The following is a 25,551-nucleotide window of genomic DNA, read 5'->3' as shown; positions in this document are numbered from 1 at the left end:
GCTATGTACTCAATTATCCTTTATAAGCTATTTATCCTAAAAGATAAAGCCACTTAATTAAGGTAATCAATCATCAATAAGAAGAATTAATAGAAGTGTCATATTGAATAGTATATATTCTTATCTAATGTATTATATGATCAATGCCAAGTATATATAAAGAACAAAAGTAAAAACCAGGGAAAAAAGAAGAAGCATGAAATGCATTTTACCTATTTCCTCAGTATGTATCTGCACTGTTGGCAGCTTTGTCGAGTAAAACTAGACTCTCCACATAATAATCAACAATAGCTTTCTCATATCCAATAATCCTAAGATCCTTAATCTCTCGAGTCTCAAGATCCAGCGAAATGAGGCGTCCTCCATCCAATTTTAATATAACCTCACCATTCCTTCGAAAACCTAGTGCCCTCCGTATATCATCCCTTGAACCTAAGAAACCTTGACTAGAACTAGGTAAACTTAAAACTTTAGTCCACGAGGACACAACACCATACTCTTTCATCGCCCAGATATGGAGAAAGTCATTATCCCTTTCAAACAAGGCAATGGAATTCCTATATACAGAAACAGAATCGTACATCAGACGTGGAAATTCTGGCAGGAGTATCTCATGGAAAACCTCGTCACCCAAATCGAAAACCAGAACAAAATTATGAAGGTTATTATCACAAACTCTAAATGCAACCCAATGCAGAGCCCCGTTGATAAATGTCTGTGGGTCAGTCCAATATAAACCGCATATGGGAGCCAAATCAGTCCTAAGCATTCTCCATTGACCAGTGGAGAGTGTGTAAATCTCAACCTGGGTTCGAGTCTTTTCAAGGCCAAGACTTTCCAGCAAAGTCACAACCCTGATCACTTTATAATCTTTAGTTTTGGGATCAAATCCAAACCCAATAGAGGCGTGGAACTTACCATGCGTAGCGTAGGTGACATTGGGTGAAGGAAGTTTCAGTAACTTTCCAACACACGGGTTCCAAAGACAGAAGCTATTGTTACCAACATCGGAAAGGAGGAGCAGGCCGTTACAAGTACCCACCACACAGTATTTTCTGTTATAAGGGTAATCAAACCTGGCGTGTTGAGTGAAATAAGCATCATCTTCGTTATGCAATGCGCAAAAGTCTTTCTGATTCTCTGAGCAGGGGCCGATGAAGAGGAGGTTTTGGTTTTTCTTGAGGGAGTGGTGGAGATGGGTGGAAATGAAAGTTGGGCTTTTGATTAGTGATTTCCATGCTTTTGAAACTGAGGTACAGATGATTATTGATTTGATGGGTAGGAAAACGAAAATATTGGTAAGAATCTCATCGGGTAAGGATCCCCATGGAATTATTTTGTTGCTGGTTTTGTTGTTTGACATTGCCGCTTCCCCAAAGAGAGAGAGAGACAAGGGTTTAAAGAGCTGTAGGAAGGAGTGGCGAAGCCGTTTTAGGGAAGAACAGCCATGATATTGATCGCAGAGAGCGTGTCAAGATTGAGAGGGTAAAGACTAAAGAGGATGTTTTTGTCAGAGCATCCATAGCTCCCCTCCCGTTAAAAAGCCTCCCATTATCTCCCTTTTTTACACTGATGTGGAACACGTGGCTAATAAAATATCAGAAGGTCCAAATCAAACCAACTCAAAATATAATTTCTCTCTCTTTACTAAACGGTCCAAACCCAAACCCTTCAGCAGCCTCTCTGCCAAATCCACCACACATACACCACCACCCTTGGCCATGGACGGCAAGGAGCCATAAGAAAGGTGTCGGAGACACCACCAAAGTATGAGAAGTGCTGATGGCGCTGTCAGTCACCCATACACCATCGTTTATTCTGTAACAAACCGCTGAATCACAATACTAGATCTTCTGCTAAAACATTTGAAACTTTGGTATTAGAACTAGATGTTATAAGAAAATCTAGATCTAGAATTGAGGGATTTTCTCATCATTATCTATCGAAGTCGCTAGGATTTTCTCACTTGGAAAAATTGCTTTAGGTACGAAGCTCATGAATTAAAAGTACACAAGTTCCGGCTAAAAGTTCTAATTCTAACATTAAAGTTTTTTTTTTTTTGTTTAATTTTTTTATTTATAAAAAAAAACCCTCTTTTATCTCACGGATCTTAATCTCATTAGAAAGTTCACTTGGTAATTTTAATTCTTTGTTTCTATTCCAAATTCCACACTTTGCACTGTCTAGTCTTTTGAGAAAGGGTAAGAAAAGATTGAAAAATTGAAATCTTGAAGCTTTTATCCTAAAATGGAAATTAATTTTTATTTGGGGTATTTTTTATTTTTATTTTTATTATATGTTTACTTAAAACCCAGATGGAGCATCGAATAGGAGTAGCCATGTTTTGTAAAATTCATCTACCTAATTTTTTTCTTTTAAATCTCAATTTTTTAAAAACTAAACCAAGGAAAATGCTGGAATTAGATTACATTTTCCTTAGTTTCTCGGTATCATTCGGTGGCCAATTTGATAGCTTCGACACCATTTTGATGGATTCTTGCCGTCTGTTGCCAAGGGTGTTGTTGAATGGGCGGTGATTTCCAGGTTTAGCAAGGACTGTGGAGAAGGATTTGGGTTTGAGAAGAAGCAAGAAAAATCATGTTTCGATGTGGCTTCCTTTTGACCCTTAGGTTTTTTATTAGCCATGTGTTTCTCATTAGTGTAAAAACGAGAGATAATGGGAGGCTTTTTAATGGGAGGGGAGTTGGTCTCAATTTTTTTAGCTATTTAGCACCACAAAAAACTACTTTATTTATTTTATTTACTCACTTTACAAAACATCTAGCAGCAGTGGATCTATTTTAGCTTTTAATACAATAAAATAATGTAAACATCACAATAAAATAATATATCAATTACAATAAAATAATACATCCCAACACCACCACCCTGCCCACAGTCTACTCTACCGCCACCACAACCAACAAAATCAACCCACAACTACCCAAGAAAATCAACCCACAACCACAAAAATAAAACCAATAGAGCTACGATCACAAACCCAACAATTCGAAATCAGAAAAATTCCCACAGAAAGGAGTGAACGGAGAGTGGAAGGCTTCGGCAAAGAGTGGATCAGGCGGTGAGAAGTGAACAAAGTTGGGTTAGTGAGTGGGCCGGTCAGTGAGAGTTTTTGCTTTGTGGAGATGGGTCAACGGCTGAGCTTTGGAGATGGTAGGCTTCGGAGAAATGGCAGAAACGAGAAAAGACAAAAAAATGAGGCCGATGAGCGTTTGAGCTTGAGAGCTGATTTGAGGAGAGAGAGAGAGAGAGATAGCGACGGCCAAAAAGAGAAAAGAAATAAAGAATAAAAAAATAATTAAAGAAGTATTATTTTAATATGTGTAGGAATTGAAAAAATATTTTAAAGTTTTAGTTTTACCTTTCATACGAAGCCAAAAGTAGCTTCGTACGGAAGCTTAAAGCTAAATTTTTTCAGCTTTACATACATTGAGGCTAGGGGTGTCCACGGGTCGGGCCGGGTCGGATTTGTGCCCAACTTGGAACCTACCCGACTTAATCAGGTGGATTAAAATATGACCCGAAACCGACCCAGACGACTAGCCGGATTTTTCAGTTCGGGTCTTGTCGGTTTCGGGTTGTATCGGGTCGGTTTCGGGTTTCATCGCCGAGGCCGATTTTGGCTGGATCCAGTGAGATTTGGTCGAAATTTGGCCAAATCCGACGAGATTTGGCCTAAATTTCGTTGGATAATGTCGAGATCTCGCCGTATTTGATCTAGTATGCTGAATATTTCGCCGGAAACGTTAAAGGTATTGGAGATTTGGTCTGGGTTGCTTAATATTTCACCGAAAACGTTTAAAGGTATCGGAGATTGGTTTGGGTTGCGCAATATTTCGCCAGAAACGTTAAAGGTATCGGTTCGGGTTGAGTTTCACAAGTTTTGAAATGCAAAACCACCAACCGACCCGTCGGGGGTTGGGTTTGACAGTTCGGAACCCGCGTCCGACCGTCGGAATCGTCGGATTGGGTGGTGGCGGGTCGAACTCGGGTGGGTTGGCCAGGTTGAGCGGGTCACCGGGTCTCCTGGACACCCCTAATTGAGGCAGAGCATTTTTTGTGTTTTGATGAAACTAAAATAGCTATATAACCATTTAGCTTCATTGCTATGATTGCTTTTACACGGTACTCGACTGATTTAATTGAGCTTGTTATGGTACCCAACAAGTGTTTATGTCTGTTTTGTGGGATTTTTTTTTTTTTTTTGGGGCAAAATAACACCCATTTTCAAACAATTTCCTTAGTTAACAGCGTTCCTAAATTATTTAGCAAACTAATATCTTGAGTTTCTTAGACTTGAGTTCACTGTAACAAATCGAGCATAAAAGAACTCAAGTTCTACGAGGAAAAGTGGAATTTTGAATTCGTTAAAGCATTTATATGTTGGCGTTCCTAGAAGAAAAATTTCTTCTTATTTTAGGATAATAATTGACTTTTTCTATTTTAGCTAACTCCTTTTTAAAACACTCACATTTCATTTTTCTATTAAAATATTATATTTTTTAAATTACTTTTTGTTATTTCTCCCCCTTTTTAAAACACAAAAAGGAATAAAATAAATGTTTCGGAAATGTTCAATACTTCCTTCAATATGTAAAATATGCTGTAACAAATTGTTATTTTAGGGATGTGTAAATTATTTTAGGAAATGAGTAAGGAAGCCAATCTAAAGGTTTGTTACTTCTTTTGGAATCCATTTCCAAAATTCTATCTCTTAACCATTTTTAGGGAGGCTAATGTGAATGGTCTTATAAATGTTTTTACAAATTGTTATTCTTTCTCGGAATGGTTTACCACTTTTAACTCATTAGCTTCAAGCTGGCCCTGCCCTCTCTACTTTATCTTTTTCCTTTTTTTATTCAACGGATTTTGGGCCTCTTCCTAAATCAGTGAAGGGCTTTTCAACCCTAAAGGCCTAAATGGCCCATTTGATTTTTTTTTAGTAAGATTTTTGCCTACCAGGGTTTGCTTGGTGTAGATTAGGGCCTTGGGTTTTGAGGAAGAGCATCATGGGCTTCAAGCCCGACCCATAAGATGAAAGAATGTGGGCTCTTGGGCTCAATGCGTGAAGCAATAAATTTTTGGGCTGTAAAGTCCATTCAGTGTGGTAAGGAAATTTGGGCTCTCATGCCCACGTTGTGCTGTAGGATTTATTTGGATATCACTTATTTTGCTAAAAACAGAAAACAGAAAACACTGTAGCAAAATAATTTTTAAATGTGTGAATAGTACTGTAGGATCTATGTTTAATGAAAGTTTTGATGAAAAAAGAGGTTTGTGGGTCTCGTGAACAGTACACGGGATCCACAAGAAAAGCTGAAATGCTTTTTTTAAAAAAAAAAAAGAAAAAAAAAAAAAAAAAGGAAGAAGAAGAAGAAGAAGAAAACAACATGAAACGCTGGATGTGCAGCTGATAAGCTGTATCCAAACGTTACTGTAAAGGATTTTGGGTTTCAAGCCCATTTTGTATTGCAGTGAGCTTCAGGCCCAATCCTTTAGAGATTTGGAGATTGGGCAAAAGGCCGACTCATGTAGGCCTAATAACACAGAATTGCCCAATGAGACTGTTGTGTAGCACATGAAAAACACACAATCTTTTACTCTTGAATCTCCTTTAGGATTAAGAATATAATACAAAAATAAATATCAACAGAATAACACCTGGGCTCTTGGCATTATTGAAGAATGAAGAGTAAGGTAACAAAACACTATTTTTATGCATAAAGAAGTATATTAGAAAAGTAATTTATTTATTTTTGGATACAAGTAAAGCACAAATACAAAGTCTGAGAACATAAACATCACCAGCAAACTATGCCCCTACTAGGTTATGTTAATATGGTCTGAAACAGCATTAAACTAATTCAACAACCCATTCCAATATTCTCTATCTACATAATTAAGTACATTCCCAACCTCACTCCTTAATAACCTTATAACTTTGAAAACAGGTTCCAATCTCCAGTTTATGCAACCATCTTCAAGGAGCTTTTGCAAGAAGTTTTTATTCTGCATCACCACAATGGCACTACGAAGTCCCTTTCTCTAGATTGCCATCATCGATTCTCTAAGTGAAATGAAAGTTGCTTCACTTTTACGTGAAATAGTTAGCAATCCATAATTTGCTTATTCCCTGATCTATCCCTGCACTCAAAAGCACATTCACCAAACTTTTTCCTATTAGACACCTGCCAGAAAACAAAACTACTTGCCATCCTACACAGTGACCAAAATTGTAAAAATCTCTTTCACTAATCATTGCTTTTTATTGAACTCTGCAATTCATCATCAAAATTCTAGTACTTCCACGCAGTTAAGCATTCACTTTTAGCTAAACTCTACCATGACTTTAGGTTGAACTTAAACCATCCAGAATTCAAAAAAAAAAAAAACTTTGCCCCTAAGCCATATATAAACCATAAAACACCCACTATCACAGCCACAATAGCTGCATTATAAAATTTATTTTCAGAGAGAACATACAACCATCATACTAATCTCAACCTTTCTGATTGGGTTTGCTAAGAATCCATTCTAATACCACACACTGAAGCAAACCAAATTTGGACAAGAGAAAAACAAAGGTTCCACAGTTTCCTCATATTTACCACACATCACACACAACAGAAAATACAACTTTTCTTCTACTTAGTTCAGACTTCAGAGGAAAAGATTATTAATTATTTTCCACAGAAAAATGTGGCACTTAAAAGTTTCCTAATGAGAGGATACTTAAGACAAAATCTGTCACGATCAATTAGACCTGTAACAGTTTGCACAAAAACTCTCATCTCACAATCTACCTTGTCCTTCATCATAAACCAAGGATGATTCAGTCAAAATGAAGTACCATCCCCAATACACCATTTATTTATTTATTTATTTTATTGGTTAATTACATAGGTACCCGATAAGTCTTACCCATAAACTTGCCCTCCAATCTATCTAACAGTTTTAAGGGGAGGAAGTGTCAGTTGAGCTAGAGATCATTGGCAACCCACGATCTCGCCATTAGGTTCGGCCAACAAGAAAGTATACCTTTCCAACCCAAAGAGTTAGAAGGCTTAACCTTGGCAACACCTTAGACAACAAACAATTTAAAATAGAAATAACTCCCCAGAATTGCTTTGCTACCAAAGCCTTATTCAGAGGATCCATTTCTCTACTTTCTAACACCCTAACCACAACCCCCCCCCCCCCCCCCCCCCCCCCCCCCCCCACAAAAACACAATCTTTCTTAGATGAAAAGCTAAAATTCCAGTTTAATAAATAATTTTCCTGATCCCTTCATTATGACCTCAGGAAAAAAATCCAAATCCTTCTATCAATATCTTTACAAATTGCATGATGCACTTTAAAGTTTGAAAAAGGGTAAACAGGCAATAAACTCAAAACAGTTTTGATTAAAGTTAATCTACCTACCTGAGACCACAAATTTTCCTTCCATCACTGTGGTCTTTGAGATATCTTTTCAACTACAGTTCTAAGAAGCTCTGTCTTTTTCTGATCCATATCTAAGTTAGACCCAAATACTTACTAGGTCCATCATCTTTTTTTTAACCTTAAGAAGAGCTAATGGGGTTTATATCCTGTCCAGGAGTGTTAGGACTGAAAAACACCTCAAATTTGTCAAAATTACAATTTGTCCAGAAAGGTCACAATAACACTTCAAAATTTTCAAAACACTATCTTGCATATCATTAGTACCTTGAGCAAAAATAATACTATCATCTGTAAACATGAGATGAGAACTAGAGTTGCAATCCTTACTCCTTTAATAATACCCTGAAACTGTCCCTCCATTAAGGCCAGAGACAAGGGATTAAGGTGAAAGTTGATACCTTATGCCACATTGAGGGAAAAGAATTTTACCTGGGTAACCATTCATTAGAATTCGATAAGAAACCGAACAGATGCACTGCTAAATCAAATTGATCTAATGAGGACTAAAATTAAAATTTTCCAGCACAACCAAAATAAGGTCCCAGCTAAGTCTATCATTGAAAGAATATGTGTGAAGAAGAACAATGACATATTGAACAGAAAGTCTTACTCCTCACTGCAAAGTTTGGCCTCCACAGAGAGAGTGATTTAAAATATATATATATATATATATATAATTTAAAAAAAAATCAAGCAGTCTATTTAATAAAAAGCTGTAAGATGAAGATTGGAAGTGCAGGGGAGACTATTAATCATCTACTCTTGCATTGCCCGATAGCCAGAGTGTTGGGGAGTATGGTGTTCACACTCTTTGGGGTATCTTGGGTTATGCCCAAGGATGTTGTGGAGCTTACTGCTGGCTGGCCAGGAAAATTCAGAAAACATAGAAATGGGGTTATTTGGAACTTGGTTCCTCATTGTTTGATGTGGGGCATTTGGAGGGAAAGCAATGCTCAGATTTTTGAAGGCACCGAAAGAGCAATTCATGAGCTGAAGATGACCTTCTTACAGACTTTTCTTGGGTGGACAAATGCATCCAGCGTTTCCTTTTTTACTTCCTTGACTGATTTGCTTGATAGCTGTGGCCTTTGTACTTTTTAGTTTCTATTTGTTCTCTCATTTTCCTTAATACACGTCCTATGTGCTTTGGTTTTTGTTTTGTACTGTCCTCTTTTTCTATCAATGAAGCTTATTTAGTAATTAAAAAAAAAAAGATTGGAAGCGATAGCACAAACAAATGTGCACAAAGAGTCACACTTGAAATTGACGTCAGTTGTTCTTTACAACCAAAACAAAACATTTGAAAGTGTAGCCAAAGACAATGACAAAAAACTATTATGAGTTAAGGCTTGTATCATCCATCAACCTGCTCACAGTAATACATCACTAGCTGTTAGTATTTGAGAAAAAGTATACATCCTTGAGCGTTCAATGTTACTTATTTGTAGGGTACTATCCCTTCCTCAACAATAATTGATCACTCATGTACTGTTTTTATTCATAACACCAATATCTTCTTTCTTAAATTGCTTAAGGCAAATCTTTAACCCTTCTCAAAAAGATACTCTTTAACCATCCTCAAATCTTTAACACCAATATCCTCTTTCTTAAATTTCTTTGACCTAAAGAATTAAGTAAAAACATTAGCACCTTATAAATGAAATTGTTTTCAGCATTATAAATCAATGAAAGAGTTGATAGCTTAGTTTCTTGGTCGTTATTTTTTGGGACTAGTTTTAGGATTTTGGGTTGAGTTCCACCTTTAACTTGCACGTCTAATGTCTATAAGGAAATGCTTCCCATTCCTACCCACAAGTATAGTAGTTATAAGTTGCTGTCTTCTATTTACCTAGTTTTCCTTTTTATTTTTTCCACCGATGTTGGACTTTTGCTTCTACTTCATACAATTGTGTAATTGAAAATACTAACTCATTCACAACTTACAAGAGATTAAGAGGGAAAATAAATGAAATGTAGTCAACAAAAAAAAAAAAAAAAAAAAAATCTAAGCATAACTACTTTATTGGAACTAAAAAAAATTAATGCAAATCATGCTAAGGAGGGAAAGATTTAAAAAAAAAAAAAAAAAAAAAGGATTCCAGAAGAGGAGTATAAACAGGTCATTTCTTTTTATTTTTTTTTATTTTTTATTGATGGGGGTCATTTCAATTCTTAATCACCAAAAGCAAGCAATGCTTGCTGGTGAACTGCTTTCTCAATTAACGTTGCTCTATAAATGCAGAAGAAAATTTTTAGCATAAACAGATCAAACTAGACTGAATAAGAAACTTATTAGATGAATAATAAACAAGAACATTTAGTATGAGTTTGAAAACATGAAGTAAAAAGGGATCACCTGTCACCATAAAATTGCCAGCAAAGAAAAATTGAGCACTTCCATGTATACATTGTAAATCAAGAGTGGCAGGAAACATGAAATTCTCTTGATAAACAAGCTTGCTCAAAGTTAATAACCGACACTAACCACTTTTTTAAATATTTTTTTTTAAAATTTTTATATAAGTAATAACGATTAATTTTAAAGAAAATTTGAAATGTGGACAATGAATTTTAAGTATACATGCTATGTACTCAATTATCCTTTATAAGCTATTTATCCTAAAGATAAAGCCACTTAATTAAGGTAATCAATCGTCAATAAGAAGAATTAATAGAAGTGTCATATTGAAAAGTATATATTCTTATCTAATGTATGATATGATCAATGCCAAGTATATATAAATAACAAAAGTAAAAACCAACAAAAAAGAAGAAGCATGAAATGCATTTTACCTATTTCCTCAGTATGTATCTTCACTGTTGGCGGCTTTGTCGAGCAAAACTAGACTCTCCACATGATAGTCAACAATAGTTTTCTTATATCCCATAATCCTTAGATCCTTAAACTCTCCAGTCTCAAGATCCAGCGAAATGAGGCGTCCTCCATCCAATTTTAATATAACCTCACCATTCCTTCGAAAACCTAGTGCCCTCTGTATGCTATCACTTGCACCAAAGAAATCTAGATTAGATAGAGGTAATCTAAAAACTTTAGTCCACGAGGACACAACACCATACTCTTTCATCGCCCACATATGGAGAAAGTCATTATCCTGTCGAAAGAAGGCAATGGAATTCCTATATACAGAAACAGAACCGGACATCAGACGATTCAGACCCACATGACCTGGAAATTCTGGCAGGAGTATCTCATGGAAATCCTCCTCACCCAAATCGAAAACCAGAACAAAATTATGAAGGTTATTATCACTAACTCTAAATGCAACCCAATGCAGAGCCCCGTTGATAAATGTCTGTGGGCCACTCCGAAGTAAAACGCATATGGGAGCCAAACCAGTCCTAAGCATTCTCCATTGACCAGTGGACAGTGTGTAAATCTCAACCTGGGGTCGAGTCTTTCCGAGGTCAAAATTTTCCAGCAAAGTCACAACGCTGACCACTTTATAATCTTTAGTTTTGGGATCAAATCCAAACCCACTAGAGCCGCGGAACGCACCATGCGTAGCGTAGGTGACATTGGGTGAAGGAAGTTTCAGTAACTTTCCAACACACGGGTTCCAAAGATAGAAGCCATTGTTAGGGGCAGCGCGGAAAAAATTGGAAAGGAAAAGCAGGCCGTTACAAGAACCCACCACTATGCATTTTTTGTTATGGGGATCAGGAGCATGGAAAGGGTAATCAAACCTGGCGTGTTGGGTCAAATCAGCATCATCTTCGTTATGCAATGCGTAAAATTCTTTCTGATTCTCTGAGCGGAGGCTGATGAAGAGGAGGTTTTGGTTTTTGTTGAGGGAGTGGTGGAGATGGGTGGAAATGAAAGTTGGGTTTTTGATTAGTGATTTCCATGCTTTTGAAACTGAGGTACAGATGATTATGGATTTGATGGGTAGGAAAACGAAAATATTGGTAAGAATCTCATCAGGTAAGGATTCCCATGGAATTATTATTAAGTTGGTGGTTGTGTTGTCTGACATTGCCGCTTCCCCAAAGAGAGAGACAAGGGTTTAAAGAGCTGTAGGAAGGAGTGGCGAAGCCGTTTTAGGGAAGAACGGCCATGATCGCACAGAGGGGGGGTCAAGGTTGAGAGAGTAAAGAGGAAGTGTTTTTGTTACACGGTACTGGACTGATTTAACTGAGCTAGTTATGGTACCCAACAAGTGTTTATGTCTGGTTAGTGGGATTTTATTTATTTATTTGAATACTCTCGTTTTCCAACAATTTCGTTAATTAACAACGTACCTAAATTATTTAGCAAACTAACATTTCAAATTTCTTAAATTCAAGTTCATTAGAACAAATTGAGCATAAAGAACTTGAGTTCTACGAGGAAGTGGAATTTTGAATTTGCCAGAGCATTTATATGTTGACATTCCTAAAATTTCTTCTTATTTTATTATAAGAATTGACTTTATTTATTTTAGCCAACTCCTTTTTAAAACACTCACATTTCCATTTTTTATTAAAATATTAGATTTTTAAAATTACTTTTTGTTATTTCTCCCACTTTTAAAAAAAGGAATAAAATAAATGTTTTAGAAATGTACAATACTTACTTCAATATGTTAAAAATGCTGTAACAAATTGTTATTTTAGGGATGTGTAAATTATTTTAGGAAATGAGTAAGGAAGCCAATACGAAGGTTCGTTACTTCTTTTGGAATTCAATTTCTAAATTCTACCTCTCAACCTTTTTTAGAGAGGCTAACGTGAATGTTCTTACAAATTGTTATTCTTTCTCGGAAGGGTTTATCACTTTATCTCATTTGCTTCTAGCTGGCCCTACCCTTTCTACTTTATCTTTTCACCTTTTTTATTCAACGGACTTGGGTCTCTTTGGGCCTCTTCTTAAATCAGTGAAGGGCTTTTCAACCCTAAAGGCCTAAATGGCCCATTTGATTTTTTTAGTAAGATTTTTGCCTACCAGTTTGCTTAGTGTAGATTAGGGCCTTGGGTTTTGAGGAAGAGCATCATAGGCTTCAAGCCAGACCCATGAGATGAAAGAATGTGGGCTCTTGGGCTCAATACGTGAAGTAATAACCTTTTGGGCTGTTAAGTCCATTCTGTGTAGTAAGGAAATTTGGGCTCTCATGCCTACCTTGTGCGGTAATGGATTTTGGGTTTCGAGCCCGTTTTGTATTGCAGTGAGCTTCAATCCCAATCCTAATCCTTTAGAGATTTGGAGATTGGGCAAAAGGCCAACTCATGTAGGCCTAAAAACATAGAATTGCCCAATGAGACTGTTGTGTAGCACATGAAAAACACACAATCTTTTACCCTTGAATCTCCTTTAGGATCAAGAATATAACACAAAAATAAATATCAACAGAAAACCACCTGGGCTCTTGGCATTATTGAAAATGAAGAGTAAGCTAACAACAATATTTTTATGCATAAAGTTCATACAAAAAGTAGTTTATTTACTTTTGGATACAAGTAAAGCACAAATACAAAGTCCAAGAACAACATAAACATCACCAGCAAACTATGCCCCTCCCAGGTTATATTAATATAATCAGAAACAGCAATAAACTAATTTAAAAACCCATTCCAATATTCTCTATCTACATAATTAAGTACATTACCAAACTCACTCCTTAATACCGCTATAACTTCGAAAACATGTCCCAATCTCCAGTTTATGCAATCATCTTCAAGGAGCTTTTGCAAGAAGTTTTTATTCTGCATCACCACAATGGCATTATGAAGTCCCTTTCTCTAGATTTCCTTCATCAGTTCTCTAAGTGAAATGAAAGTTGCCTCACTTTTAGATGACAGAGTTCTGCTGTAGCAATCCATAATCCGCTTATTCCCTGATCTGTCCCTGCACTCTAAAGCACATTCACCAAACTTTTTCCTATTAGAATAGACACCTGCCAGAAAACAAAACTACATGCCATCCTACATAGTTACCAAAATTGTAAAAATCTCTTTCACTAATCACTGCATTTTATTGAACTCTGAAATTCATCATCAAAATTCTAGTACTTCCATGCAGTTAAGCATTCACTTTCAGCTAAACTCTACCATGACTTTAGGTTGAACTTAAACCGTCCAGAATTCAAAAAAAAAAAAACCTTTGCCCCTAAAAACCATATATAAACCATAAAACACCCACTATCACAGCCACAATAGCTGCGTTATAAAATTTATTTTCAGAGAGAACATAAAACCATCATACTAATCACAACCTTTCTGATTGGGTTTGCTAAGAATTCATTCTAATACCACACATTGAAGCAAACCATATTTGGACAGGAGAAAAACAAAGGTTCCACAGTTTCCTCATATTTACCACACATCACATGTGAATCAGAAAATACAACTTTTCTTCTACTTAGTTCAGACTTCATAGGAAAAGATTATTAATTATTTTCCACTGAAAAATGTGGTACTTAAAAGTTTCCTAATGAGAGGATACTTAAGACAAAATCTGTCACGATCAATTAGACCTGCAACAGTTTGCACAGAAACTCTTATCTCACAATCTACCTTGTCCTTCATCTTAAACCAAGGATGATTCAGTCAAAATAAAGTACCATCCCCAATACACCATTTATTTATTTATTTTATTGGTTAATTACATAGGCACCCGATGAGTCTTAACTATAAACTCGCCCTCCAATCCATCTAATAGTTTTAAGGGGAGGAAGTGTCGGTTGAGCTAGAGGTCATTGGCAACCCATGATCTCGCCATTAGGTTCAGCTAACAAGAAAGTATACCTTTCCAACCCTAAGAGTTAGAAGGCTTAACCTTGACAAAAAACAATTTAAAATAGAAATAACTCCCCAGAATTGCTTTGCTACCAAAGCCTTATTCAGAGGATCCATTTCTCTACATCATTGTGGTTTTTGAGATATCTTTTCAACTACGGTTCTAAAAAGCTGTCTTTTTCTGATCCATATCTAAGTTAGACCCAAATACTTACTAGGTCCATCCTCTTTTTTTACCTTAAGAAGAGCTAACGGGGTTTATATCCTGTTCAGGAGTGTTAGGACTGAAAAACCCCTCAGATTTGTCAAAATTACAATCTGTCCAGAAAGGCCACAATAAAACTTCAAAATTTTCAAAACACTATCTTGCATATCATTAGTACCTTGAACAAAAATAATGCAATCATCTGAAACATGAGATGAGAACTAGAGTTGCAATCCTTACTCCTTTAATAATACCCTGAAACTGTCCCTCCAATGAGGCCAGAGACAAGGGATTAAGGTGAAAGTGGATACCTTATGCCACATTGAGGGAAAAGTATTTTAACTGGGTATCCATTCATTAGAATCCAATAAGAAACCAAACAGATGCACTGCTAAATCAAATTGATCTAATGAGGACTAAAATTAAAATTTTCCAGAACAACCAAAATGAGGTCCCAGCTAAGTCTATCATTGAAAGAATAAAGTGTGAATAAGAACAATGACATAGTGAACAGAAAGTCTTACTCCTCACTGCAAAGTTTGGCCTCCACAGAGATAGTGAGTTTTTAAATATATATATATATATATATATATATAAAATTAAAAAAAAAATCAAGCAGTCTATTTAATAAAAAGCTGTAAGATGAAGATTGGAAGTGCAGGGGAGACTATTAATCATCTACTCTTGCATTGCCCAATAGCCAGAGAGTTGGGGAGTATGGTGCTCACACTCTTTGGGGTATCTTGGGTTATGCCCAAGGATGTTGTGGAGCTTACTGCTAGCTGGCCAGGAAAATTCAGAAAACATAGAAATGGGGTTATTTGGAACTTGGTTCCTCACTGTTTGATGTGGGGCATTTGGAGGGAGAGGAATGCCCAGATTTTTGAAGGCACCGAAAGAGCAATTCATGAGCTGAAGATGACCTTCTTACAGACTTTTCTTGGGTGGACAAATGCATCCAGCATTTCCTTTTTTACTTCCTTGACTGATTTGCTTGATAGTTGTAGCTTTTGTACTTTTTATTTTCTGTTTGTTCTCTCGTTTTCCTCAATACATGTCCTATGTGCTTTGGTTTTTGTTTTGTACTGTCCTCTTTTTCTATCAATGAAGCTTATTTACTTATCAAAAAAAAAGATTGGAAGTGATAGCACAAACAAATGTGCACAAAGAGTCACACTTGAAAGTGACTTCATTTGTTCTTTACAACCAAAACAAAACATTTGAAAGTGTAGCCAGAGACAACCACAAAAAACTATTATGAGTTAAGGCTTGTATCATCCATCAACACGATCTAAGTAATACTTGAGAAAAAGCATATATTCTTGAGTGTTCAATGTTACTTATTTGTAGGGTACTATCCCTTCCTCAACAATAATTGATCACTCATGTACTATTTTTATTCATAACACCAATATCTTCTTTCTTAAATTGCTTAAGGCAAATCTTTAACCATTCTCAAAAAGATACTCTTTAACCATCCTTAAATCTTTAACACCAATATCTTCTTTCTTAAATTTCTTTAACCTAAAGAATAAAGTAAAAACATTAGCACCTTAAAAGATGAAATAGGTTTCAGCATTATAAATCAATGAAAGAGTTGTTAGCCTAGTTTCTTGGTCGTTATTTTTTGGGACTAGTTTTAGGATTTCGGGTTGAGTTCCACCTGTAACTTGCATGTCTAATGTCTATAAGGAAATGCTTCCCATTCCTACAGCCTATTGCTGCCCGCAAATATAGTAGTTATAAGTTGCTGTCTTCTATTTGCCTAGTTTTCCTCTATTTTTTCTTGGTATTTTGCTTCTACTTCATACAATTGTGTAATAGAAAATACTAACTCATTCACAACTCACAAGAGACTAAGAGAGGGAAAAGAAATGAAATGGAGTCAACAAAAAAATACATCTAAGCATAACTACTTTATTGGGAAAATTAATGCAAATCATGCTCAGGAAGGAAAGAAAGAAAGAAAGAAAAAAAAAAGATTCCAGAACAGGAGTATAAACAGGTCATTTCAATTCTTAATCACCAAAAGCAAGCAGTGCTTGCAGGTGAACAGCTTTCTCAATTAACGTTGCTCTTTAAATGCAGAAGAGAAATTTATTAGATGAATAATAAACAAGAACATTTAGTATGAGTTTGAAAACATGAAGTTAAAAGGGATCACCTGTAACAATAAAATTGCCAGCAAAGAAAATTTGAGTACTTCTATGTATATATTGTAAATCAAAAGTGGCAGGAAACATGAAATTCTCTTGATAAACAGGCTTGCTCAAAGTTGATAACCAACACTAACCACTTTTTTTATTTTTTATTTATATAAGTAATAAGTTATTAATTTTAAAGAAAATTTGAAATGTGGACAATGAATTTAAGTATACATGCTATGTACTCAATTATCCTTTATAAGCTATTTATCCTAAAGATAAAGCCACTTAATTAAGGTAATCAATCATCCATAAGAAGAATTAATAGAAGTGTCATATTGAAAAGTATATATTCTTATCTAATGTATGATATGATCAATGCCAAGTATATATAAATAACAAAAGTAAAAACCAGGAAAAAAGAAGAGGCATGAAATGCATTTTACCTATTTCCTCACTATGTATCTTCACTGTTGGTGGCTTTGTCGAGCAAAACTAGACTCTCCACATAAAAATCAACAATAGTTTTCTCATATCCCATAATCCTAAGATCCTTAATCTCTCGAGTCTCAAGATCCAGCGAAATGAGGCGTCCTCCATCCAATTTTAATATAACCTCACCATTCCTTCGAAAACCTAGTGCCCTCTGTATGCTATCACTTGCACCAAAGAAATCTAGATTAAATAGAGGTAAACTAAAAACTTTAGTCCACGAGGACACAACACCATACTCTTTCATCGCCCAGATATGGAGAAAGTCATTATCCTTTCGAAAGAAGGCAATGGAATTCCTATATACAGAAACAGAACCGGGCATCAGACCCATATGACCTGGAAATTCTGGCAGGAGTATCTCATGGAAAGCCTCCTCACCCAAATCGAAAACCAGAACAAAATTATGAAAGTAATTATTTCTAACTCTAAATGCAACCCAATGCAGAGCCCCGTTGATAAATGTCTGTGGGTCATGCTGAAATAAAGCGCATATGGGAGCCAAATCAGTCCTAAGCATTCTCCATTGACCAGTGGAGAGTGTGTAAATCTCAACCTGGGGTCGATTCTTTTCAAGGCCAAGACTTTCCAGCAAAGTTACAACCCTGATCACTTTATAATCTTTAGTTTTGGGATCAAATCCAAACCCATTAGAGGCGTGGAACCTACCATGCGTAGCGTCGGTGAAATTGGGTGAAGGAAGTTTCAGTAACTTTCCAACACATGGGTTCCAAAGACATAAGCTATTGTCAGCGTGGAAAACACTGGAAAGGAAGAGCAGGCCGTTACAGGTACCCACCACTCTGCAGTGTCTGTTATGGGGATAAAGGTCAGGAGCATGGAAATCAAACCTGGCGTGTTGAGTGAAATCAGCATCATCTTCGTTATGCAATGCGTAAAATTCTTTCTGATTCTGTGAGCGGAGGCGAAAGAAGAGGAGGTTTTGGTTTTTGTTGAGGGAGTGGTGGAGATGGGTGGAAATGAAAGTTGGGTTTTTGATTAGTGATTTCCATGCTTTTGAAACTGAGGTACAGATGATTATGGATTTGATGGGTAGGAATACGAAAATATTGGTAAGAATCTCATCGGGTAAGGATCCCCATGGAATTATTATTAAGTTGGTGGTTGTGTTGTCTGACATTGCCGCTTCCCCAAAGAGAGAGACAAGGGTTTAAAGAGCTGTAGGAAGGAGTGGTGAAGCCGTTGAGAGAGTAAAAAGGAAATGTTTTTGTTCACGGTACTGGACTGATTTAACTGAGCTAGTTACGGTACCCAACAAGTGTTTATGTTGTGGGTTTTTTTTTTTTTTTTTTTGGTGCAAAATAACCCTCCATTTTCAAACAATTTTGTTAGTTAACAATGTTTCTAAACTATTTAGCAAATTAACATCTTGAGCTTCTTAGACTTGAGTTCATTGTAGCAAATTGAGCATAAAAGACCTCGAGTTCTATGAGGAGCTCGAGCTTATGAGATTTGAGTTTCTTACAACTTAGTTCCTTCTTCAACCTTCAATTCCTACATAACCAACCCCATCAAAACCTTCATCACTAGTTCGATCTTTCTCGCAAATCTGCTCACATGTCTGATCTTCTTCACATATTGGATCTGATCCAAGCAAAATCTCCACCACTTCATACCGATCCGATCAAAACCTTCCTTACAGGTCCTTACAAACATCTCACCAGCAAAACCAAACCCAACAAAATACATAAAGCCAATCGCGCCACCACCTCATCTTGATCGGAGCTTGCAAACTCAAACCCAACAATTGCACCACTACCTCATCCTGATCGTAACCTGCAAATAGGGCTGTAAACGAGCCGAGCTTTGTTGAGTAGTGAATGTTCAAGCTCGGCTCGACAGCAAAAGTAGAATGTTTAAGCTTGGCTTGAGCTTGATACGAGCCTACAAATAATGTTCAAGATTGAGCTCGTTATAAAGTATAAAAGCTTAAGCTTGAGCTTGGCTCGGCTTGGTCGAACTCGAGCTCAATATCAAGCCCAAACTCAAGCTCGATGCCATACTTTTGAGCTTGAGATCCAACATAAGTATATTATCAAGCCTATATCAAGTTTATTATCTAGCTTATTTGGTTTGGATGAGTGGTCTCAACTTATAATTAATTAAAGTTTTAGAAAGATATGAGTTTACTTGTCAAGCTTATATCAATTTTATTTCCAAACTCATAAATAAGCCTAGACTCAACTTGTTTTGTTACTTTTGTATCAAGCCTTGGTGTTCACGAGCTTGTTCATGAACAATATTTTTTACTTGGGCTTGGCTCGTTTATTAAACTAGCCTAGAACTAAAGCTTAAACTTGACTTATTTATAAACAAACAAACATGAACGAACTTTTTATCAAGTCAAGCCTAAGCTGTTTATGAATGGCTTGGTTCATTTACAGCCCCGCCTGCAAATCCAAACCCAACAATCATGCCACCACCTCATCCTGATTGGAACCTGCAAACCTAAACCCAACAAACGCTATTAATCTTGATTGGAGGTGAGCTCCGATGGGGAACAAGAGATATGAACAAGACAGAAACCTTGGTGATGAGCTTCGGCCTTAGAGGCCTAATTTGGGCTTTGATATAGAGAAAAAACCAAAGAGAAGAAATCGAAAAGAAGAAAGAAATAGGTCAAAGTTTTTTTATTTTTTATTTTTTATTTTTTTTATATATAATAATGTACGGCACCGAGCTCCCAAAGCCCATACTGGCCTTGGGCCCAGACCTATCTAGGCCCCGGGCCCAAGCCCATATCGGCCTTGGGCGCGGGCCCAGCAGAGAGTTCCAGTTACCTTATGCCCTTCTTGAAACTGCCTTAGAGCAAAAACAAGTTTTGGGTATTAAGTTCCCGGGGTTGACCGGTTAATCTTTCCCGGTAGAGCGCATGAGTCATATCCGGGAAGGTCATGATATGCACGGGAACGTGAGTTGCCGAACATAATCGGTGAAAATGGAGCCAAGTTCCAAGATCATAAATGCTGCACCGCCCTTTCACCTAAACAACCACTTTAACCAGATAATACTGGACCTTCAATAGCACTAACGGTGACTGTAATCATGATCTCCCCACTAACCTTGGCTATAAATAGAAGAAAGTTGGGAGAAGAAGGGGTTCAGAAAAATTGAGAGAAAATAGTCAAGGAGAGAGTATCAACTGAGTGTTGCTTTGAGTCTCTCTGCCGAGAACGACCCATTGTAGGAAATCCTTAAACCCACTACAAATAAATTGTGAGCCCAAGTGATCTAAGGCCCAGAATTCTTGTACTTGGTTCTTACAATTGGCGCCCACCGTGGGGCTCTCCTACGAAGCTGTGGTTCGAGTGAGACTCAAGCAAAGAAGATGTCTGAGGAGCGTTCAGGAGGGCACGTTCCGAGCAATTCCGCAGGATCTTCTCGGGGATCGACGTGGAGGGAGAGAAGGCAGAAGCGGCTGGAGGATAGGGAGCATCCAAGAGGAGAGGAAAGGTCCGGATTGGGAGAAGGATCGGCCCAGACACACCGGACGATTTCAAACGTCTCAGCACATCGGCAACATGATGATAGAGACCGGGAGCTGGAGCGGTTGCGCAGATTGGTAATGGACTTGGAGCTGGAAGCAAGGGGTCGGCGCCACGAAAGGAACCACAACCCCCAACCCAGGAGGAACCGTGGCGAGGAAGGTTCCAGCCGATCTGTTACACAACAACACCGAGACCGATCACGTTCTCAAGAGTCACGTCGTCACTCCCGGGAGACGCGTCGTAGACGGGACCGTTCCCGGTCGCATGGATATGATAACCAAGGGTCAGAGTCGCCAGAGGAGCGGCGGCACCACAACGCCGCGATGGACGCTATGAGCAGGGCCTTGCGGATGGCAGCCCGGTCTCCATTCTCTGATGAGATTGAACGGGCGCCCATGCCGAGCAGATTCACGCGTCCACCATTCAATTCCTATGAGGGGAGGACAGACCCCGTGGAGCATGTCAGTCATTACATCCACATGATGTCGTTGCATGCGCACAACGATGCATTGATGTGTAAAGTATTCCCCTCTAGTCTCGGCTCTACCGCACTGAGATGGTTCAATGGGTTGCGGAAAGGTTCTATACACAGCTTCGCCGAGCTGATTCAGGAGTTCGGTAGCAGGTTCATAACATGCAGCCGAGTGCAACAACCGGTCGACGCGTTGCTTTCCATGAAAATGAGGGTCGGGGAAACCCTTTGGAGTTATGCCAGCCGATACTGGGAACTCTACAATGAGATTGGTGGGGGAAACGAGAAAATTGCGGCTAGCACCTTCAGGATGGGGCTCCCCGAGGATTCTGAACTGCGGGAGTCGCTGACAAGAAGACCCCCGGAGGATATGAGGCAACTGATGAGACGCATAGAGGAGTACAAATGCCTGGAGGATGACCGGCTGCAAAGCAGGGGGAAAGCCCCTTTTACGGGGAGATCTCGGCAAAGCATCTTACCGCCAAAGCCGAAAAGGGACTTCAGAATGCAGGAACCAGAGGTGCAGATCGAAGGGGTTAATGTGTTGTTTAAAGAGCCTGTGCACAAGATACTGGAACAGATAAGGAACGAGCCATTCTTCAGATGGCCGAACAAAATGGGGGGCGACCCATCTCGGAGGAACCAAAGCCTATACTGCACTTATCACAGAGACAAGGGGCACACCACCGAGCAGTGTAGGGTGTTGAAAGATCATCTCGGGCAGTTAGTGAAGGCAGGGCACCTGAAAGAGTTTGTAGCAGATTCCACTGACCGGGAGACCGAGCAGGGCGCCCAACAGAAAAGGAATCCCCTTCCACCACCCCGGGGGGTAATCAACGTCATTCATGCCGCACCGAGAGGGGCAGCAGCGGCAAGGATGGTGATGACAGTGGCTTGCGCGGAGGGAGAATCATCCAAGAAGCAAAAGAGAGTTGGATGGCTAGACATCTCGTTCGGAGAAGATGATTTCGAAGGAACCATCCAACCTCACGACGACGCTTTGGTGGTGACAGCCCGGATAGGCGGATTCCTAGTGAAGAGGGTGATGATTGATCAGGGTAGCGGGGCTGACGTCATGTACCCGGACCTCTTCGAAGGGCTCGGGTTAAAAACCCAGGATTTGGCGAAGTATAACACGCCATTGGTCTCGTTTGACGGGAGAATTGTGATTCCCGAGGGGCAAATCTCTCTCCCAGTGGACATGGAGGGCAAGGAAGTTGTAGTTACGTTCATAGTAGTCCGATCATTCGCACCTTACACCGCAATCCTGGGGAGGCCGTGGATTCACGCCATGGGGGCTGTTCCGTCCACCCTTCACGTGAAAGTAAAATTTCCTACTGAGAACGGAGTTGTAGAGGTAAGGGGGAATCAGCAGGTGGCGAAGCAATGCCTCGTAGCCGCGGTCCAGTGGGAAAAGGAACAGCTCGGCCAAGCTGAGCACGCCGAGAAAGAGACTGCATAGCAATTACAGATACCCTAGGAAAATGGGGCGGACGTTGCCGAGGAGATGCTGAAGGTAAGAATTCTCCCAGATAGTGACAAATACTTCCAGATAGGTACAAGCATGAATGACCGGGAAAGGGTAGAGATGTTGTTGTTCCTGTTACAGAACATAGATGTTTTCGCGTGGAACCCGTATGAAGTGCCCGGCGTAGACCCTGAGTTCATTGTTCACAAACTCAATGTGGACCCATCGTTTCCCCCGAAAAAGCAGAAGCCGAGAAGAGCATCAAAGGAACACGTCGATGCAGTAAACCTGGAGGTCCAGCGACTGAAGGAAGCCGGGGTCATAAAAGAAATATTCTTCCCGAGATGGCTAGCAAACACTGTCGTAGTGAAGAAGAAGAGCGGGAAATGGAGAGTTTGCGTGGACTTCACCGATCTAAACAGAGCGTGTCCCAAGGATCCATTCCCGATGCCCAAGATTGATCAGCTAGTGGATGCCACGTACGGGCACCCGAGAATGAGTTTCCTCGACGCTTTCCAAGGCTACCACCAGATTGCCTTGGCGCCCGAGGACCGAGAGAAGACAGCATTTATATCCCCGAACGCAAACTATCACTACGAGGTAATGCCGTTTGGATTGAAGAATGCCGGGGCCACCTACCAGCGTATGATGACAAGGATGTTTCGGGAAAAAATTGGGTGCACGGTTGAAGTTTATATCGACGACATGGTAGTAAAAAGCAGAAAAGAGTCGCTGCATACTGAAGACCTTCGGGGAGTATTCGAGATACTACGGCGACACAGGCTGCGCCTCAATGCCGAAAAGTGCACTTTCGGAGTGGGGGCTGGCAAGTTCCTGGGTTATCTGATCTCCACTCGGGGAATAGAGGCTAACCTCGACCAAATAGAGGCCGTCAATCGCCTCAAACCACCGAGCAATCCTAAGAAGGTGCAAGTGCTCACCGGGATGTTGGCCGCCCTGAACCGATTCATCTCCAAGTTTGCCGATCGCTGCCGGCCATTCTATCAACTTCTGAAGAAGTGGAAGGGGTTTCAGTGGGACGAGAGCTGCGATAAAGCTTTTCGAGAACTAAAGGAATATTTGGCAAAGGCGCCGAGGTTGACGGCCCCGGAGCCTGGGGAGGATCTGTTTATGTACTTTGCAGTCACCAATCATGCCGTAAGTGCTGTGTTACTAAGGGACCGGGGAGTGCAAATGCCGGTGTATTACGTGAGCAAGACCTTGGTCGATGCCGAGACAAGGTACCTGCCTCTTGAAAAGTTGGTTTTGGCCTTGGTACACGCCACGAGGAAGTTACCACACTACTTCCAGGCACACACAGTGTTCGTCCTCACCGAGTATCCATTGCAATCACTGTTGAAAAGATCCGATTTCACAGGACGGATTGCTAAATGGGGGACTCGGTTGGGATCGTTTGACATAAGATACCGACCTAGAAGCTCGGTGAAAGGGCAGGTTCTCGCTGATTTCATCGCAGAATTTACACCTAAGAGTGAAGGCAAGGTAATCTGTAGTGCGGAGATTCGCCCATGGAGGTTATTTGTGGACGGCGCATCAAATGCTATGGGGGCTGGGGCTGGTATTGTCATAGTCACCCCTGAAGGTATGCGACTGGAACACTCCTTCAGATTGGGGTTCAAAGCCTCGAACAACGAAGCCGAATATGAAGCCCTGCTGGCCGGACTGAGGGCAGTATTGCATCTGGGCGCCAAGGACGTGGAAATCTACTCGGACTCTCGGCTGGTTGTTTTTTAGATCACTGGGGACTTCGAGGCTTGGGATCCCCGAATGAAAGCTTATCTAAGTACGGCAAAGCAAATTATCGGTCAGTTTGGAACGGTGAAGATATCCCAGGTAGCCCGGTCACAAAACAGGCATGCTGACTCTCTTGCCACGTTAGCCTCATCTGCTACCGAGGACACCCCGAGGCTTATCACGATTGAACTTGTAAGGGAGCCAAGCATCTGTGTGAAGACTGCTCTCGACCAGGCCGGAGTAGAGGTCGCGCAGGTGGCGGTGGTCGGATCATGCTGGATGAACCCGATCATAGACTTTCTTTCCGAAGATAAAGTTCCAGAGGATGAGGCCGAGGCCAACAAGATTCGACGAATGGCTCCCAGGTACTGGTTGTTTTCGGACCGAAAGTTGTACAGAAGGTCCTTCGCGGGCCCTTACCTCTTGTGCCTGCATCCTGAAAGAGTCAAGGAGCTTCTAACCGAGCTGCATGAAGGAGTATGCGGCGGTCATGCTGGGGGACGATCTTTAGCACACAGAGCAATGACGCAGGGGTTTTGGTGGCCACAGATGCAGAAGGACGCCGCCGAATACGTTCGGAGTTGCGAGCAATGTCAAAAGCACGCCCCAATGATCTATCAGCCGGCAAGACATCTAAATCCTATCAGCAGCCCGTGGCCATTTGCACAATGGGGGCTTGACATCCTCGGGCCGTTCCCCCAAGCAACGGGGAACCGCCGTTTTGTACTGGTGGCTGTGGATTACTTCACAAAGTGGGCTGAAGCTGAAGCCTTGGCCAATATCCGGGATACTGACGTGAAAAAATTTGTGTGGAAAAACATACTTACAAGGTTTGGGGTGCCGAATTCACTAGTGACAGACAACGGGCTACAATTCGACAGCAACGCTTTTCGGACTTTTTGTAGCGAGCTCGGCATCAAGAACAAGTATTCAACCCCGGCATACCCCCAGAGCAACGGCCAAGCTGAAGCAGTAAACAAGACTATTTTGAACGGGCTCAAGAGAAGGTTGGATGGAGCGAAAGGAAGATGGGCAGAAGAACTACCCAGTGTTTTATGGGCCTACCGCACGACCCCCAGGAGATCCACGGGGGAAACCCCATTTTCTCTGGCATACGGAGCAGAAGCAGTGATACCAACCGAGGTGAGCTTATGCAGTGCACGGGTCGCCGGGTTTGACCCCGTACAGAACGCCGACCTTATGATGGAGCATTTGGATTGGCTAGAAGAGTGCAGGGAGGCCGCGACCGTACGTCTTGCCGAGTATCAGCAGAAGCTGGCGCAAAGGTACAACCGAAATGTAAAGACCAG

General features: G+C 40.0%; 1 protein-coding gene across 9 annotated transcripts in view; it reads right to left on the bottom strand.

Moving 5' to 3' along the window:
- Positions 1-18,277, bottom strand: part of LOC126693699 (F-box protein CPR1-like) — a 46,744-nt gene extending 28,467 nt beyond the window's left edge. The window contains exons 1-2 of one of the 9 annotated variants that reach the window (XM_050389829.1): positions 17,236-18,277; positions 10,258-10,501 (exon numbers count right to left, since the gene is read on the bottom strand). In XM_050389829.1, coding sequence (XP_050245786.1) covers positions 10,266-10,501; positions 17,236-18,178 — 1,179 coding nt within the window. In that variant the 5' untranslated portion in view covers positions 18,179-18,277 and the 3' untranslated portion in view covers positions 10,258-10,265. Of the gene's footprint in view, positions 1-212; positions 1,315-5,719; positions 6,166-10,257; positions 11,615-12,881; positions 13,314-16,991 lie in introns of those variants that run through there. The other 8 variants (XM_050389836.1, XM_050389835.1, XM_050389834.1 and 5 more) reach the window with 8 other exon arrangements.
- Positions 18,278-25,551: the final 7,274 nt, after the last annotated feature.

Source organism: Quercus robur, chromosome 7 (assembly GCF_932294415.1).
Source record: "Quercus robur chromosome 7, dhQueRobu3.1, whole genome shotgun sequence".
Taxonomy (NCBI): domain Eukaryota; kingdom Viridiplantae; phylum Streptophyta; class Magnoliopsida; order Fagales; family Fagaceae; genus Quercus; species Quercus robur.
This window is presented reverse-complemented; position numbering and strand designations above follow the sequence as displayed.